General features: G+C 43.8%; 1 protein-coding gene across 2 annotated transcripts; it reads right to left on the bottom strand.

Moving 5' to 3' along the window:
* Positions 1-699: 699 nt before the first annotated feature.
* upf2 (UPF2 regulator of nonsense mediated mRNA decay) lies at positions 700-16,132 on the bottom strand. 2 transcript variants are annotated; one of them, XM_079183586.1, is made up of 21 exons: positions 16,099-16,132; positions 15,096-15,464; positions 13,946-14,725; positions 13,285-13,445; positions 12,997-13,188; positions 12,765-12,917; positions 12,580-12,683; positions 12,313-12,398; positions 11,846-11,954; positions 11,619-11,732; positions 11,409-11,525; positions 10,930-11,319; positions 10,465-10,740; positions 10,197-10,380; positions 8,789-8,925; positions 8,543-8,647; positions 8,370-8,468; positions 7,485-7,658; positions 5,998-6,139; positions 5,763-5,883; positions 700-2,585 (listed from the first exon to the last, which is right to left on the bottom strand). In XM_079183586.1, exons 1-21 carry the CDS (start codon positions 16,128-16,130, stop codon positions 2,576-2,578), a joined length of 3,855 nt encoding a protein of 1,284 aa, XP_079039712.1. In that variant the 5' UTR covers positions 16,131-16,132; the 3' UTR covers positions 700-2,575. The 2 variants fall into 2 exon arrangements, with proteins under 2 accessions (XP_079039712.1, XP_079039713.1); XM_079183587.1 differs by lacking the exon at positions 700-2,585 and having other exon boundaries at positions 5,320-5,883.
* Between the last annotated feature and the right edge of the window lie 902 nt (positions 16,133-17,034).

The following is a 17,034-nucleotide window of genomic DNA, read 5'->3' as shown; positions in this document are numbered from 1 at the left end:
GTGGTTGTATGACATACTTACTACTGCTGTGGATGTATTTTAGACACCTAAAAGAATCAATATCAGTATAATTGTTTTAAAGGGTTACTTTGGAATCACCAAAGTCTGACTCACTTCCATTTCCTGGCTGGTAAAATTGGTGTTTTTGTCAATGGAGTCTGGTGGCTTTGAAGAGAGCAGATACGGAAAATAAAATCGAAATGTTTCGGGCGTAATACGCTTGAGTTGGTTCAGTTATTCGTCTATTTGGGTATAAAACTGTGTTTTTAAAGTATCAGAGCAGTTCAATCATACACTTCTAACTGGTTGCATTCTGGGAAAATAGTAAGACTGCATTGTGTCGGCGTAACATCAAGGAAAGGTTCACCTAAAAAGAGGGTTTTTTGGTTCTAAAAACACAAACTTTTGGATGATACTCACCTGGTTTGTCTGCTGAAGCTTCATATTTACTTTATATACTTTGAATGGGAATAATTACAGCAAGAAAAAAACCTGTTTAAACGTCTATATTTATACCTTTAAAAGGTATTTGGGTACAGATGTGTTGCGTCCAGCATTGATTCAGCAGCGCTGTACATACGCAGTGTTTAGAAGAAGAGGAAATGAGGATTTATGTTTGCTCGCCTTGTAATTAAGACCTCGAACAAACAAGGCGCACCCTCTCAAAACACGCGAATAACACGACCTCATCCACAGACCTGGAAACACAGCGGTGATCTTCAGACATTTATTGAGATAATTCTGTCATGAGCTCAGACACGAAGCCACAGAAAGCTTCTTCTTTTATCTCTGCAGGAATCTAGACACGGAATCGAACTAAACCGGAGCCGCCGCCGGACGCTTTTCACTACAAATGACATGAAGAGCCATGCAGCAGAGTATATTTATCCATCTATCAGATCAAATGAATCTATAATAATATCGTCAGGCAACACGGTTATCCACTAAAGAAAAGAGCTTCTTTTACCACGTTACACTTCACAAATCAAAGCAAGCTGAATATTGTCGAATCTTAACTCTTTAGATGCTCCTGAATCTGAGAAGAGAACAAAAATAAAACATTGAGAAGGATAGAAGTGTCCGATGGTTTGAGACTCTGTCGCTGTTGTTTTTCCTTTGAAGTTTAAGCTAGGCTAACGGTTCCCACCTGTTTACAGTCTTTGTGCTAAGCTACGCTAACCAGCTGTAGCTTCACACATATTCACAGTACAGGACGTGAGCTGCTCTGTATTTTACGGGTCTAATCATTTCCCATAATTTTGAGTAATTGTCTATTTAAAGGCAGGATCCTGAAACAATTATTTGATTTAGTGATAAATATAAATACAAATGTTTTATACTCGGACTGTAACTTATGATTGTTTTTTAATTTTTTAATTAATCTGCTGATTATTTTCTCATTTAATTATTTGGTTTATAAACATTAAAAAAAACAATTGCAACAGCCCAAAACCCCCAAAAATATTAAACTTACAGTAATTTAAACAGAATTAATCACCTGGAGAAGCTACAGAAGTTTGGAATGTTTCTTTATAAATAATGATTTAAAGAGACAGTTCACCTTTACAGAAATCATGTTTTTTCATGTTGGGACTATTTTCTCTCTACCGAACTACACTGAGCTTCCTTCAGCCCGGTGATATACGGTCGGTGAATGTAGTTCCGTAGAAAGAAAAATAGTTCCTGCTGTTTTTTATTTAGGGTGTACTGTCCCTTTAAGAAAGTATTAATGGCTCAAACAGCTGCCTCAGAACATCGTCTATTGGCGCAAAATGATGTCGTTCTTTCAAGAAATGTACCGACCTGTAAAACAAAGATATGTAAAAAATATATAATTAATATTTTCATTATAACCAGAAACCGACACTCTGGATCGACACTAGAGTCTCGCACCATCGGCCACATTTCAAACACATACTTTGTGTACTAACACGTGACCGGCGTTAAAACCTCACCGCCCTCCGTCTCCGTCGACAGCGTTCCCGGGTTTTCACTTTAAAAGTTGCAAAACAACAACAACAAAAAGAAAACGTCCCTCTCTAGTCTCGTGAAACTTTCTATCCACTCGCAGGTTTTTTAAACTCCTAAATATGAGTCACTTTTTGTTGTTTTTTTTCCACCTGGCGGCGGGAAGCGACTCCGTTTTCCGACTTCCTGTCCCGCCCATCGCCGTCCGGTCGTCCATCCCGCTCACGTTGTTCAGTCATCTTTGTAGTTCTGATCCAGACAGTTGTTGTAGTTTTTTTTTGTCATCTCAGGCAACAGACAAAAAAAGGAAAAGAGAGCCATCTGTCTTGACCTCCACCATCACCCCCCCCACGGGACTTCTGACCCTTTTGGTTTAGTCTCTCCTCGTCGGGTAAGGAGTGTGTGATCCGGTTCAGGGTTTTGGTCTGTCCCGGCTTCAGGGGGAAGGAAAGGAGTAGGGGGGGGGGGCGGCGTCTGGAGGACTCGTTCCCTGTTTAGACCGGCTTCCCCTCCGATATTTCTTTCTCTCTCTCTCTCTCTCTCTCTCTCTTTCTTGCTTGTTCATTCGCTCTCTTGCTCGCTCGATCAGCCCGGACCCAGACTCCAATCAGCGTCTCCTGGAGGACAGAGCAGACATTTACTGTAGACGTGATGAGCAACAGGGGGGACACACACCCGGTCTGTCCAATAAACTTCCTGAAGGGACGAAGAAGTCCCGCCCCTTCCCGTGGACCGCCGTGGGACTTTATCTCGTGACAGAAAGAGACAAATAATTTCACACGATGATGTTTGTCAATTTAAAAGATCTTTTTTTTCACGTCAAGTACGAAACTGTGAACATAAGTAGTTAAAAGTGATGTTTCGTACCAGGATGTACTCACAACAACAACAACGGGTTAATCTCTCTGTTTCAGTGAGTTTATATTGAGCATCGGGAAAGGTACGGAAGCCCTGAGACGCCTGATATCAATTATTTGTTCTTCTGTTTTCACGAAAGAACGGGTGAAATTAAGTGTTTTGCCAGGATAATAATTTTAAATGTATTATTTTTACATCTATACAACTTTCAAGTTTAAATGTACACAACTTGCTACCACACAATATATGCAACTTGTGTTTAAGTGCCGGTTGAAATTAGAACTCACCAGGAAGAAAACGTGAACGCTTTTAGTCGTATTTAGAACATGGGGTAGCGGTGCCTTTCAGCCTCTTGTGGCCGAAATGAGTATTACAACAACAAACACCTGGAAAAGATTATCCCGGCAGAATATTTTTTATAATAATTTAAAAAATAGAATTATTATTTTCTATAAACACAGGAGAGTATGGTTCTCGCTCGTACTTTCACTTCCCGGCTAAAAGTCGCTGGATGAAACACATCGGGTAACATTACATAGCTAAGTTAGCTAAGTTAGATAGATAGCTAGCGAGGTAACGGCCATGTTGTTGTCGTACGTTGTGTAAGAACAACTAAACGAGCAGAAATATCTTTTAAATTGACAAACATCATTTGTGTAATTCATGGCACAATTAAAACGGAATCAACTAATTATTTGTCTCTCGCTGTACATATTTTTCCTGAAATAAGGTCCCATGGGGGACACGGGAAGGGGCGGGACTTCGCCTCTCTTTGGGTGCGTTCGTAATTTCCAATCCGACGCTCTACATTAAAATGAGAGCAATGTTCGTTAAAGAAACAGAGCGTTCTATTTCTGTATGAAATAAGGAAACGGGTACTTAGCTCAAATGGAAAGAAAAACACACTTTTCCTAGTTATAATGCTAATTAGCGCCGCTTGTGCAAGAGCTCGTCGCCATTGATGAGAAATGATTATGAGACATGAGGCTGAAACAACATAACTACGACAAAACATACGCGACAGCTAACGCTGTGAAAACGTAAACCCAGTAAATAACCCAGTAAATTAAAAACCTGACAAATCCCTTTTCCTTCCGTTCACTTTTATTATTGACGTTACATTGACACAAAGTATTTTGTGTTTTCTTTTTGTGTATTTGTACATTGTCATGTTTCCGTTTTTGTTACCTGCCTCTGGACTACAGGCATAAATACCACCGACATGTTTACATTTTGTATTTTTATACTGATGTTCATTAACATACAAAAAAAATACCAATTACAAAATGTGTCAAAAAATATGAATGAACTTATACAACCACAATATCAAACAATGAGGACAATGACAAAACAAAAAGATCCAGTTTTTGTGTTAATAAATTTGACTGATAACAAATGGACTTCACTCTACTTAAATCAGACAAAAACATAATCCAATAATGCCATAAAAATTGATCTGCAGCATTGCTACAATGATCTAATACCTGCTGAGGAATGAAAGAGACAGCGTGTTCTTTAAAAAACATATATTACACATATTTGTAGTATTTCAGTATTTTTGTGTCTTCTGTATGAATGTTTCTTGACATTTGAAGAACTTGCTTTTAGTTTCTCTTACTGTGTTTATTGATACATTTCTCTGTGTGAAAACATACATAATCTATATTGTAATTTGTAAATATACACATTATGTGTCTCAGCTGCAAACACGTGTTTGGTGTTTACAATGAGTATCATGTAAGTACGGAAGCCCTGAGAGGTCAAATAAAAACCTATTTTCTGTGTGATATACGTTTTATCTCCTGCGTTTATGACTTAACAGGTGAGAAAACATTTTGGGAAACCAGAATTGTTTTTCTTATTTTGCCTCTCTGGGCTTCCGTAGTGATTGTTTTGGTTTTCACACCTAAATGTTTTTAGTAGAAGTCTGCAGCAGCAGATGAAGCTGATTATGAAACATGCTGCTGTAGTGATGAAGTTTAACTCTGGAGTTTAAAGAAAAGACCAAAAAACAAACACGTGAATCTTTAAAAACACAAACATATAGTTTCATTTAGTGTCATTTCCTGCTACTGACTGTTGTTTTTAATGGACTATTTTCAGAGGCGGATGAAGACTAACTGAGGTGCGTTGATGGTGATGAAGGAACAACAGTGTGGCTCATTGACGTGTTTTTAATGGAGCTCTGTGGCTCAGAGGAAGAAGAGATATCAGTCTTTGTTACACACAATACTTGTTATAAACGTTTTATTACTGTTATTGAAGCCAAATCACACATTTCACTCTCCGCTCCACCTGTAAACACCTTTTCCTGTCTCTGTCCTCCCTTTTATTACCTTCAAATATCTAAAAAAAGAAACAATTTTTAAAAACCTCCTCACCAAAATAAAAGCACCTCGGTACAGAAACATCAAATCCTCGAGAGAAAACAAAAACGTTCGTGTTGTGTCGTCGTTCCACTTTACAGAAGCAAGAAAGACACACAAGGTGCTGTTTGATGTTAAAGTATAAACTTCAAGTAATCTTTATTTTCCAAATATGTCCAGAGCTTTAAAAAACAAACAAAAAAGAAACGAAAACTGAAAATCAGAATCAGTTAAAAGTGCAAATATAAACAGGAAGTCCTCGACAATAATCCTTTCTCTGTTTGTTTGTTTTCTATTAACTTGGGGCTGAAGCCGTGAGCGTCTGTCTGCGTCTCGTCTGTCCTGTCTCACCTCTCTCCTGCCTGTCTCACTTCTCACGCCTTTCACTTCGCTCTGTTCAAAGAGTCACAACAAACCTGAGATAACGAGCAGCTACTTCCTCTCACATCGCCATCCGACACATTCTGCGCTTTGTTTGTTTTGGGGGGGGTGGAAGGTGGTTTTTTTGTTTGTTTGTTTGTTTGTTTGTTTTGAGCGCCGGGCCCGGCCGCTTCAGTGAACGCGTCTCACCTTCCTCCGGTCTTGAAGATGAGGTCGGCGTTGGGAGCACCTTTCGGGTGCTGGTAGCGAGGCCGGCGCTCCCGGTTGGTGTTGGCCGGAGCCGGACGCTGAGCGAGGGACTGCATCATCTCTGCAACACACAGAGGAGATTTATTATGATTATATATCTGTTTTGTATGCAAATGAGCTGTGAACGAACATTATCCCAAATGTGTCCAATCATTTTGAAACCCTGAGCTCGTACCCTGGTAGTCCTCCTGCTCCTGCCTCTCGTTGATGTCCAGAGTGAGCTTCTTCATCCTCATGCGCTCCTCTTGTTCGGCCTGCTGCTGGTTGAAGTGGTTCGCCGCCAGGTGGGACGACAGCGGCACGTTCAGGATCTTATACTGTCGGCCAGAAACACACAAACGCTAGCATGAGATACACAAGATCTGAGACTAATAAAAGAAATAAACACAAGACAGAAAGTTCTTTGAAAGCTGTCGTGAGCTGAGAGTTAAAGGTACAGTCCCTGGTTTGGTTTCACTGCCCAAAATCCCCAAACGTCCTCCCGACCGCCAGCTAGCTTTGGCCGGAGCCAGGCTAGCTGTTTCCCCCCGTTTCCAGTCTTTATGCTAAGCTAAGCTAACAGGCGGCAGCTTCGTATTCACCGCACAAACATGAGAGTGGTTTCAATCCTCTCATCTAAATCTCTGCCATGTGAGGAGTCCAGGTAACTAACACACACACACACACACACACACACACACACACACACACACACACACACACACACACACACACACACACACACACACACACACACACACACACACACACACACACACACTAACCTTGTGTTTGTTTACAGAGAGAGAGAAGTCATTTCCTCGTCCACACATCCTACAAAGATGTTCTGTGTTCGCTCCAAACATTCACATGAAATGTGATTTTAATCTTTATTTGATTTGCTTGTGTGTTTGTGGCCGCTGTCCTTTAAAACAGAGAGTGAGCCGGACACACCCTGCTGCAGCACAAGAACCCGTCTCTGCCCTCAAACCACACATTCCACCACTGCAGCGTGACTAAAGACACACACACACACACACACAAATATAACATACACATACAGCTACAAGTCCAGAGTCAATATTATTCCTAGACCGTGTGTGTGAGAAGTTTCTGTAGGAGGCGGTGAACGTGTATCACTGTCATTTATAAACTGTCGTACAGTTCCTGATCCTTGTGACTATAGATAAAGGAGGAAGGACTCAATCACTGTGTAGCCCCGCCCCTAAAGCATCCCCTGCATTATGGTCTGTTTGACTCTAAATGGACCATCATTTACTAAATGAACATCACGCTGTATTGAAGAAGACTTGAAACTAGAGATTGAGACCATAAACTCATGTTTACAATGTTTACTGAGGTAATAAATCAAGAGAGAAGTAGAGTCATTTTCTCATAGACTTCTATACAACCAGAGGAGTCGCCCCCTGGTGGACACTAGAGAGAATACAGCTTTAACACATGAAGCTTTGGCTTCACTTTAAAGAACCGGAGGTTGTGATCCAACAACAGCTACGACATGATCAACATTAAAGTGATTTACTTAAGTAAAACACACAATACTTCCTCCGACATTGATTATTTCTGGGCAGTGATTTCACCTTTAACCGGCCCATAAACCGGCTACACTGTGCTTCATATACTGCATGTGTTAACACAGCCGCCGTCCTCCGTGCGCGTTACCTGCTGCTTGTTGCCTTTGCGCGTCAGCATGACGAACTGCATGGTGTCGGAGATGTCGGCGTCGTCCTCTCCGATGCACGGCTCCCTGGAGCCGCCCTTCTTCAGCTGACTCTTCAGCTGCAGAGGAATGGCCACGTCCAGCTGGTGCACCTTCACCGTCTCGCCGCTGCGCTGCTGCAGTGAGCGGAAAACAAAACACAAAGTTGTGCCTTTTCAGGGATTTATTTAGCCGACGCTCATTGATATAAACGACCGAGATAAAATAGTAGAAACACCCGTCAGTGTAGCGTTCAACAGCACCGCCAACTATACAGACATATTTAAACATAATAGCTTCACAAATGTTCTGTTTTCAAACGACCTTCAGGTGCCCAAATATTCATTTAAAACAGGTTTTTCTTGCCGTTATCGCTCCTTGTGTTCAAACTGGACGTGAAAACGTCGCCTCTTGTTCGTGTTTTTAAAGGAAGTGATGGAAGACAAAATCCAAAGTCCTTGTTTTGTGCAAAGATTTACTGAAAAGTTCATCTTCTAGAAGCTCAAATGGGTTTCAGACCAATCGAGTGGATATCTTTAGTAATGCTTCACAGGGAAACAGAAAGGCTGATGTTTTATCTTTACGGTCATTATAAAATAAATAAAACAAAATAGAACTAAGTATATAACAGCAGCACTAAAGAAAGAAATACAAGGTAAAACTAATTCATATTTACAAGGAAGATACAACGAAAGAGGGAGATTGTATCTGTTTAAAGCTACTATGAGGAACGTCCGTTGAGTGGATTCTGGCGGCCCCTGTGGACAAAAGTGGTATTGATTTTAGGAAACTTTCCCGCCTCGCGTTCACGTGTCAGCGGACAGCTGAAGTTTCCAGGACGTCCTTACCTGCAGGTTCTCCAGCATCATCTTATCCAGAGCCTGAATGAAGTCCTCGTCCTCAGCGCACGCCACGTGCTTCAGTCCACCTCCACGGATGGTTACCTCCTAAACACACGAGCAGACATTAAACAATCCGAAGCGCTGAATGTCTCTCATCTACAGCTGTTGGTCGATCTTACGTTGTTCTCCTCGTCGGTCTCGTTTTCTTTATTGGAGTCGGTCAGGTAGTCGGTGTTCTCTTCTTCCTCTTCCTCCCGCTCCTCCTCTTCGTTCTCCGACCCTTCCTGTGGGGAAAAACAAAACGTACGACGTCATGATGCGGCCGCGTCATCACGTTCATGATTACAGTTTCAGGAACGAGCGGCGAGCGGACAAACGGGGTGAAGTTCTGAAGCGTTAGATCATCGTCGTCATAACAAACTCACATCCTCTTCCTGTTCGTTCATTTCACTCTCGTTGCCCGACTGCTCCTCGGTCTCGGCGCCGCCCTCTTCGTCGTCGTCGCCGTCGTCGTCTTCCTCGCTCATGGCGCTGGAGCGGCCGTCCCTCCCCATGGCCAGACCTTCATGAACAACAGGAAACTCTTTAGAGGAATCATTTTTAAAAAAACACTAAAAACACAGAATATTCTGCATTAGAAGTCAGGTGGTTGTGACGGATTACGTCATAAATACCTCCAGCTATAAATAGAAGAAACACTTATTGTGTCATTAGTGTTTCTTCTTCTGCGCTCATTAAAGAGTCTTAATGGTTGTCATTGTGGCGACAGAAACCAAACAGAAGAATGAAGTCAGACAGGAGCTGAAGATCAGGTCTGACTCAGGAATGCCTGATCCTGGTTTAGAGCACGAAACGTCAAACAATGGCTCCACTGTTTAGCTCGGGGGGGGGGCTCATCCATCACTCTCTCTGACACACACACACACACACACACACACACACACACACACACACACACACACACCTTCTTCTCTCAATCTGGTAGAAAATGATTTTGAGGCTCTAGATTGAAAGCCTGATCTGATAGAATACATTCTTTTATGATGTCATTTAATGGGGACATTTAGGGACATTTTTGCCCTTCAGAGGCTGAACGTCTGCGTTTTGGCGACATAGTTTATTAAAGACTTTTCATTGGAGGTTTAAAATGTTCAGAAATGACCTAGTGAGGCACAAGTGTTCAGTACGTTCCTACTGAAACCCTTTGGATGCAGGACTTTAACTCGTAATGGAGTGATGTCACACTGTCCAGTGCTTTGCCTCCACACAGTCTCTCTGGAGGAGGAGCTGGTGTTTACATTCTTCTCTGAAAATTCACAGTCGACATCTTGAAACTCAGGTTTGGGGCTGAAACCAGCAAAGAACAGTGATCCTCAACGAGTGAGGACGTTTCCTGTTTCCTTCTTCCTTCTCTCTCTCTCTCCCTTATTAATATTTAATACTTTGATGAATCAAAGTAGTAGAAGAACACATTTCTGTCAATCAACGCACGATACTTTTTGCTTTGGGGCGAGCCACTCAAACTAAACTCTCTGCGCAGACAGAACTCTGCGTTGGACGTCAGACTACTTTAATTCACAATAATCGTTCCCCGGTCCCGGTGAGCGCATGTGTTCGGTATGCGTGTGTGTTTCCATGAACTAAAACAATACAAATAGATGAAACCTGTCCGACAGATAAAGCGGAGCGAGGAGTGATGCCGCAGGATCGTCGTCCTCCTACACAGAGAGGAATGCTGCTCGGCCGGGACGACCGGCTGCACCCGTCACCCTGCACGCGGTGATAATTAAAACACCGGATGTAAACTTCTACCGCCTACAGACGTGCTCCTACCTAGTTTGACCAGCACCTCCCTCTCCAGGTCGGTGACCTGCTTTGTGGCCTCCTCCAGGGAGCAGCTGAGCCTCATCTTGGGCCTGAGCAGCTCCAGGGTGTCGGTGATCATGTAGTCGATGTCGATGGGGAACGGGTGGTCCTTGGTCCAAACGTCGGTGCTCTTCTTCCACCAGATGTACCGCTGCAGACACACACAGGACACCGTTGACACTGATAATCCACCACTAAACACAGCGACCGGAGGTGCTCTTGGGAGCAGACGTACCTGGAAGTAGATGAGGAAACAGTCCAGCTTCCTCTTGCTGGAGCCGCGGTCGAAGTACTGGCCGCAGGTGTCGAGCAGCGTGCAGACCAGGCGGATGCGGAACAGGTGCTCCGGAGGGTCCAGGGCGCTGGGGCTGCCGTCCTGGTTGATCCCGAAGGAGATGAAGGAGAAGAGGGTGCGGAAGATGACGGCGGACTCCACCATGCGGTAGTTGTAGAGTTCGCCCAGGAACTTGGCGCTGCTGATCCGCCGCTGGTTGAACTTGGGCTGGTTGACCTGAGAATGAGCAGAGGAGTGATGATGAAGTAAAAGGAGAAATACGACACTGTGAAAATACTATAAAGTCCTGCATTAAAAGAAATGTATGAACAGCAAAATGTAGTTAAAAGTAAACGTAAAAGTACTCTTTAGGCAGCAGAAACAAACAGAAATATACATATAAGTATTGCTACGTCTCCTCCTGACCTCCATGCCCAGCCGGATGTCCTCCAGGACTCCGTCCACCACGTGGATGCCCACGTCCTCCTGGTAGGCCACCAGGCCGGCCAGCAGGTTGGCCACGCAGTGGATGCTGTTGTACTTGACGTTCCAGATGTTGACCATGCAGCAGATCAGGTAGCTCTTGACCTCGGGGTCCTGCCACGGCAGCTTGCGCATCTGCCTCAGCACCTTCTCCGTGGTGACCTTGGACAGGTCCTTGTAGAGCAGCTTGCGGATGTACTCGTGCAGCGGCGGCCTCTTCTTCCTCACCGTCTTCTCCATGGGCGGCGGGTTGCAGTAGTAGTAGGCGTTCTCCACCATCGTCACGTAGCGGGCGTCCAGATGCTGCGCCTGCTTTTTACGCATCATTTGCTCCTAAAAACACGCAGGAAATAGGAAAAAGAAAATCAGCCGTTTATGCACACAAAAAACATCTTAAACCAGTTCTTTCAGTGCTCACTAACCAGCAGGACGCTGGTACGCAGGTGAGAGTCGGGGGATCTGAAGAGGAAGCGTCCGCTGGTCTCCAGCAGCGTGCAGGCCATCTCTATGTGGTGATGGGTGAAGTCAGACAGCAGCATCTGTTGGGACACACACACACACATTTTATATTATTATTGTTTCATTCGCATTGATCAGCTCAGAGATGATTAAAAGAAAGCCTCGGGTCTCACCTTGAGACAATGAAGCGTGTCGGTTTTTGTGAACATCTTGAACTTGGCCAGTTCCCCGATGAACCGGACGGTTTTATTCTTTGTCTCGATGTTGATCTGGTCCTTCTTACGAATCTACAGCAACAACAAAATAGTTTTTGGGGTGGTTTGTTTAATTCAGAGCCGTCTATTAAGTCCCAATGAAACCAAAACATGGTAAATTATTCAACAGCAGTCGGAGGACCTACGTGGAACCTGAAGTCCCCCTTCAGCATGGAGCAGAGGTCCTCAGCCACGTCCGACATGCACGGATGAAGAGTTGCCACCAGGCGAGAGTAGAAGGGCAGAAGATCCAACCTGTAACAATAAAGAGAGACTTCAGACGTTTAGCTATGACGACGGCGCCCCCTGGTGGTATGTGGAGGTACAGTACAGGCCTGGAAGCATAACGTGATAATGAGCCTTTAAGCCTTTAGCTTAAAAACAAGATTATTTTCTCCACTTAAAGGCAGCAGAACAGTAAACAGAACATCCAAATAATCAAAATATGAAGTTGTTTTGCAGGTGTTGTACAGTGCAGCGCCACATGATCCGTTATTAATACAAACATGTTGATTAGTGCAGCTTTAAGAGTGACTGCAGCTATTTAAAACTACACAAACACCAACGTTATCTCCGTCCTGAGGGTCATGAAATGATTAGTTTGCAGCTTCACCTCTGCCTGGGGACAGTGAAGAGAGCTCGGACGAGCTTCCTGCGGTTGGATTTGGTGTTCATGTTCATGCAGAAGTCCATGGCAGCCTGCAGGAGTCAATTCAAAGATACGAGATCATCAACCTGCCATCTAAGTAGTTACTATACACAAGAGCTAATCATCTAGCAGAGGAAACATGCCTAAAATACTGCTCGAATATCATTTTGTCTAAATATGAAACCATCGATATTTTGTCGTGCAAACAATATGGACGTTGTTTCTCCTCGCCTTGTCGATGAGGTCTCTGTTCACACAGTTGGGGAGCTGCTGGATGAAGGCGTCCACGATCAGCTTCAAGTGGGACCCGGTGTTGGCCTCTTCATCCTCTTGTTCTGCAAAAATAAAGGTTTATAAGATGAAACACTTCACGTCGCAAAACAACGAACATTTAAAGAGCGGAGGCCGGTGTTCACCTTGCTCATCCAGCAGCTTCTTGGCCAGCTCTTCGCTCTCGGCCTCGTCTGGTCCCTCCAGTTCTAGAGGTTCATCTGCGATGTCCAGAGCCTCCAGCTCCAGCTCCAGCTCCTCGGTGGTGGTGCTGGCCGCGTCCTTCACCTCTTTGCCATCTGAACCAGACGGCAACACGGTCAGAACAACAACAAAACCACCTCTGTGTGAATCTCTGTCGTCGTCTATCAAACGCACCTTTGGCGTCCTCCTTGTCTTTGGCCTGGCCGCTCTTCTCGTTGTCCTTGAAGAGGATGGCGGGGACGAAGGCCTTCAGGTCCACCAGGTTCTCGTAGAAGTTACGGGCGTCTTCGTCTTCCCAGATCCCCCCCTCCAGGTCGTACTCTCCGGGCTTACCGGGGGTGAAGATGTCGATGCCGGGGCCGTGCTCTGAGAGGGCAGAGAGGACACGACATTACACGTGGAGTTAAAAACAAATATGTCACATCCTCAGAGGACATCTTTTGATTTAACCAGGACACGCACCCTCCTGCACGGTCTTGTCCTGAGGCAGCTCGGGCATGTTTTCATCCAGCAGGTCAGCCAGAGACTGAGTGTTGGCCAGCAGCTTCTGGTAGGAAGTGGCAAACTCTTCATACTGCTTGTGTCTGTCCTCACTCAGCTCCCCTTTGGAGTGTAGGATCCGCCTGAAGAGGAAGAGAAAGAGTGACCAGGGAGCACTAAAGCGTAGTTTACGGTCGATGTGGTTGAAGCTGGCGAGCGCGCCAGAAAATGACGTAATCATGGCCGCTGTGTGGCTTTAAAATGGGTCTTAAAAATCTACATTTGAGTAAATATTTTGCAGCCAAATGAAATTCGTTTCTTCGTTTCTTTATAACATTCAATACTGGACTTATTTCTTTACAGGGTTTGTATAAAGGCAATGAAATAGTTCATGAATATGAGATATGAGTTTACAGATGTCCCTCCTCGTCATTGTGGAGGTTAGTTTCTGGCTTTTTGCAGGTTTCACCTACAACCTCTGGACATCTCTATGAGTTATAATCGTTGTCTTTTTGATTCTTCACAGTTCGCCCTCTGGTGTTTTGGAGAATAATGCAACAACAGCGCATTGAGTATAAAAGCTTCCGTGCCATCTGTGTATAGTGAGCATGAACGAAGCTTAACCTTCGGGTCGGACGCTCACCTGTTCTGCCTCTCGGTGTTCTGCAGCTCGCGGTGGTCCTTCTTCAGGTGCTTGGTGAGCGAGGTGAAGTACTCCCGGAGGAGGTTCTGGAAGGGCTGCTGCTTCTCGATGCTGATTATCTCGCTCGGGGGGAAGCCCAAGCCGAACTTCTCCGCGGCCAGCTTGACCTTGCGGGGCAACAGGCCGGCGATGTCGTCCCCGCAGTGCTTACAGAAGCTGATCACCACCGACACGTGGGTGTGGGTGTCCCGGTCCGTCCCGATGATGCTTTTCAGCTGCTCGTAAATCAGAGAAAGCCCCTCCTTGTCGGTGAAGAGGCCGACGATGGTGAGCTCGGCGATGAAGCGCAGGTCGGTGCGCAGCTTGCTCACGTTGGGCGACTTGTCCTCCTTCCTGGCTTCGAAGTGCTTCTTCCACGCCTGCAGCAGCAACGGGGCGAACTCGGTGTAGCGCTGGTGGAAGAGGGAGCACAGGTGGACGGCGCAGCCCACGTCGGAGATCTTCAGCTTGGCCTCCACGACGGAGCTCACGGCCTCGCCGATGTACTTGCTGAGGTTCAGCGAGCCGAAGTCGTTGGAGAGCGAGTCCCGCTGCTGCTCGGTGAGCGTGCGCAGCTTCTTGACGAAGGCCGTGTTCTTTTTAAGGCTGGAGTCCAGGCGGCTGAAGAAGGCCTCTTCGGGCCGACCCTCTTGGGCGTTCTGGTTCTTGCTGCGGAGTTCCTTCCTGCACTGATTGCGCTCCCAGGCCTCCTGGTGCAGCTGATGTCCCTCCTCCTTTTCCCTGCAGAGGAGAGGTCAAATGGAACGTTTTTATGAAAATGAAAGACATGGATGGTGATAGAGGGGAGTATCAGTGCTCCAAGGATATAAGAACCATGTTGATGGGACATTCTGAACCGTAGTAATGTCAAGAAATATATACTGATAGTGGACAACATCAACAGCAAAGATCTGAAGTTATAAGGGAGGTCAATGTTCTATGATTTATACGCATATGTATGGCTGTTTATCAACACATGTCGATCATGATGAAATTGTTTATCATGTCTGACTCTGAGAAGAAAAGGTGATTTTTGGTGCAAATTCTCTGTTGTTGCAGGTTAATCGGCAGTAAAATGAGGCTTTACAACAACAAAGTTCTCCAGACTTACTTGAGGAGAGCTGCCTCCTCCTCACGTTGTCTTTTGGCCTCCTCCTCTTGAAGCTTCTTCTCCTCCTCCTCCTGCTGTCTCTTCTCCTCCTCCTCTTTCTTCTTCTGTTCCTCCTCCGCTTTCAGTTTTTCCTCCTCTTTCTTTCTCCGCTCCTTTTCCTCCCTTTTCTTCTTCTCCTCCTCCAGGCGCTTCCTCTTCTCTTCCTTGCCGCCGTCTTTCTTGCCGCTCATCTTGGCCTCGTCTTTGGCTTTGTCTCGGGCGGACGCGGGTCTTCTCTCACCATCTCTGTCCTTCTCCTTCTCCTTGCTGCTGGAGGTGCAAACGTCTTTCTCATCCATGTTTACTGAGCGCTTGCGTTCAGCAGGCATACTGAGGAAAGACCACAAAAACAGGTTGTTATGAAGGATCTCCTTCATGCTTTAACGCTCTTCTAACCACCTGCATTGATAAATATTCAGTGTTTTATATATATATATATATATATATATATATATATATATATATATTGTCTATGTATACGTCTTGCACTACCAGCTAATTGGACAGAAGTGGAATAATAATATTACGGTAAAAATAAACTCCAACCGCCAACATCTGACACGTACAGCAGCTTTTTTGCAGACACCGTTAGCCATCTAGCGTAGCTGCCTAGCTTTGGTTAGGAAGATAACATTAACCTCTCTTTAATGTTCATGATTTGGCTGAATAATCTGTTTCATGTTAGCCTTGAAGAGGACAATCCGTTTCGTGGCCTTGTTAAGATGCTATAACGTGTTAAATGTGTACACAAATGAATAACAACAACATAGACGTAGCGCTAGCATATAGCTAAAGCCGTTAGCCACTTGAATGCACGATGTAAACAAACGTTTTGACCGCGTTAAACTGGCAGCTAGTGTGTGTTTAGTCATTATGGTGTAAACTTAAAATAATATACATCAGAAATAGATGTTTAGCTGTTGTTTTGAGCGTGTAAATATCATTATAACATGAAAAGGTTTACCTGCTATTTGTAGCATAACAAACATCGGTCATTAACGTTGGTTTCTGTGTGAACTGCAGAAGGACCCCTGATGTTGGCTCTACAAATTATGCCTTACTGAAAATATCTAAATTATATTAAACTAAGTTATATTTTGGCAAGATTTACAAATTTTCGTCCTGAATTTTTTATATTATTGCAATATTCTTTAACACATGAATATTTGTTATATTTTAGTAACTTTAAAATCAGATTAAAAGTGTGTCACATCGTCAGGCAATGCTTAGGGCAGCTACTCATGTAACGGTGGTCTGCAAAGAAGACGTTTCTATTTATTTGTTATTTGGCCACTTGTGGGCAACAAGTTCTAAACAAAAACATATTACTCACAAACAATTTAACTATTTTGTAAAACATAAATGCATTATGGAGTAGAGGTGCAACCTGGTTTGGATGCTTTTAAAAATGAAATGTATATAAATCTGTGTTTTTATTACTTTTTACAATAACGCAATATAACATACAAGTAAAAGTTTAAGAATTATCAGGTAAATGTATTTAAAGTGTTAAAAATAAAAGCACTCAATGCAGAAAAAAGCTCAGAATTATGACATTGTTTTAGTTTTTACATAGAAATCTGATGTATTGGATTAAAGTACACATCAAATATAGAAAAGTATCTGTAAAATAGTGAAATGCAACTCATACATCAATAATAATCATCCATTAGTTAAATATGTGTATTTTAAACTATAGTTTTTTCTACTTTTACTTCTGATACTTTAAGTACATTTAGCTAATGATGTACTTTAGACATTTTCTATGCAGGACTTCTATTGCTATTTTTATATTAGATACGATTTGAATACTTCCTCCACCACTGTCTCTATGTACCAGTCATAGTAGAGGTACAACAAGTATTTATATTCAGCTTTTTAAAACTAAATTTGGGGAACG

Source organism: Pholis gunnellus (assembly GCF_910591455.1).
Source record: "Pholis gunnellus genome assembly, chromosome: 22".
Taxonomy (NCBI): domain Eukaryota; kingdom Metazoa; phylum Chordata; class Actinopteri; order Perciformes; family Pholidae; genus Pholis; species Pholis gunnellus.
This window is presented reverse-complemented; position numbering and strand designations above follow the sequence as displayed.

Excerpts from the sequence above, each read along its gene's own strand:
- upf2 (XM_079183586.1), bottom strand. The coding sequence starts at position 16,130 with ATGACCGATGTTTGTTATGCTACAAATAGCAG. Across the intron at positions 11,320-11,408 it reads TGCGTACCAGCGTCCTGCTG|GAGCAAATGATGCGTAAAAA; the intron begins GTTAGTGAGCAC and ends GCGTGTTTTTAG. Across the intron at positions 8,926-10,196 it reads GGAGGTGCTGGTCAAACTAG|GTCTGGCCATGGGGAGGGAC; the intron begins GTAGGAGCACGT and ends TTGTTCATGAAG.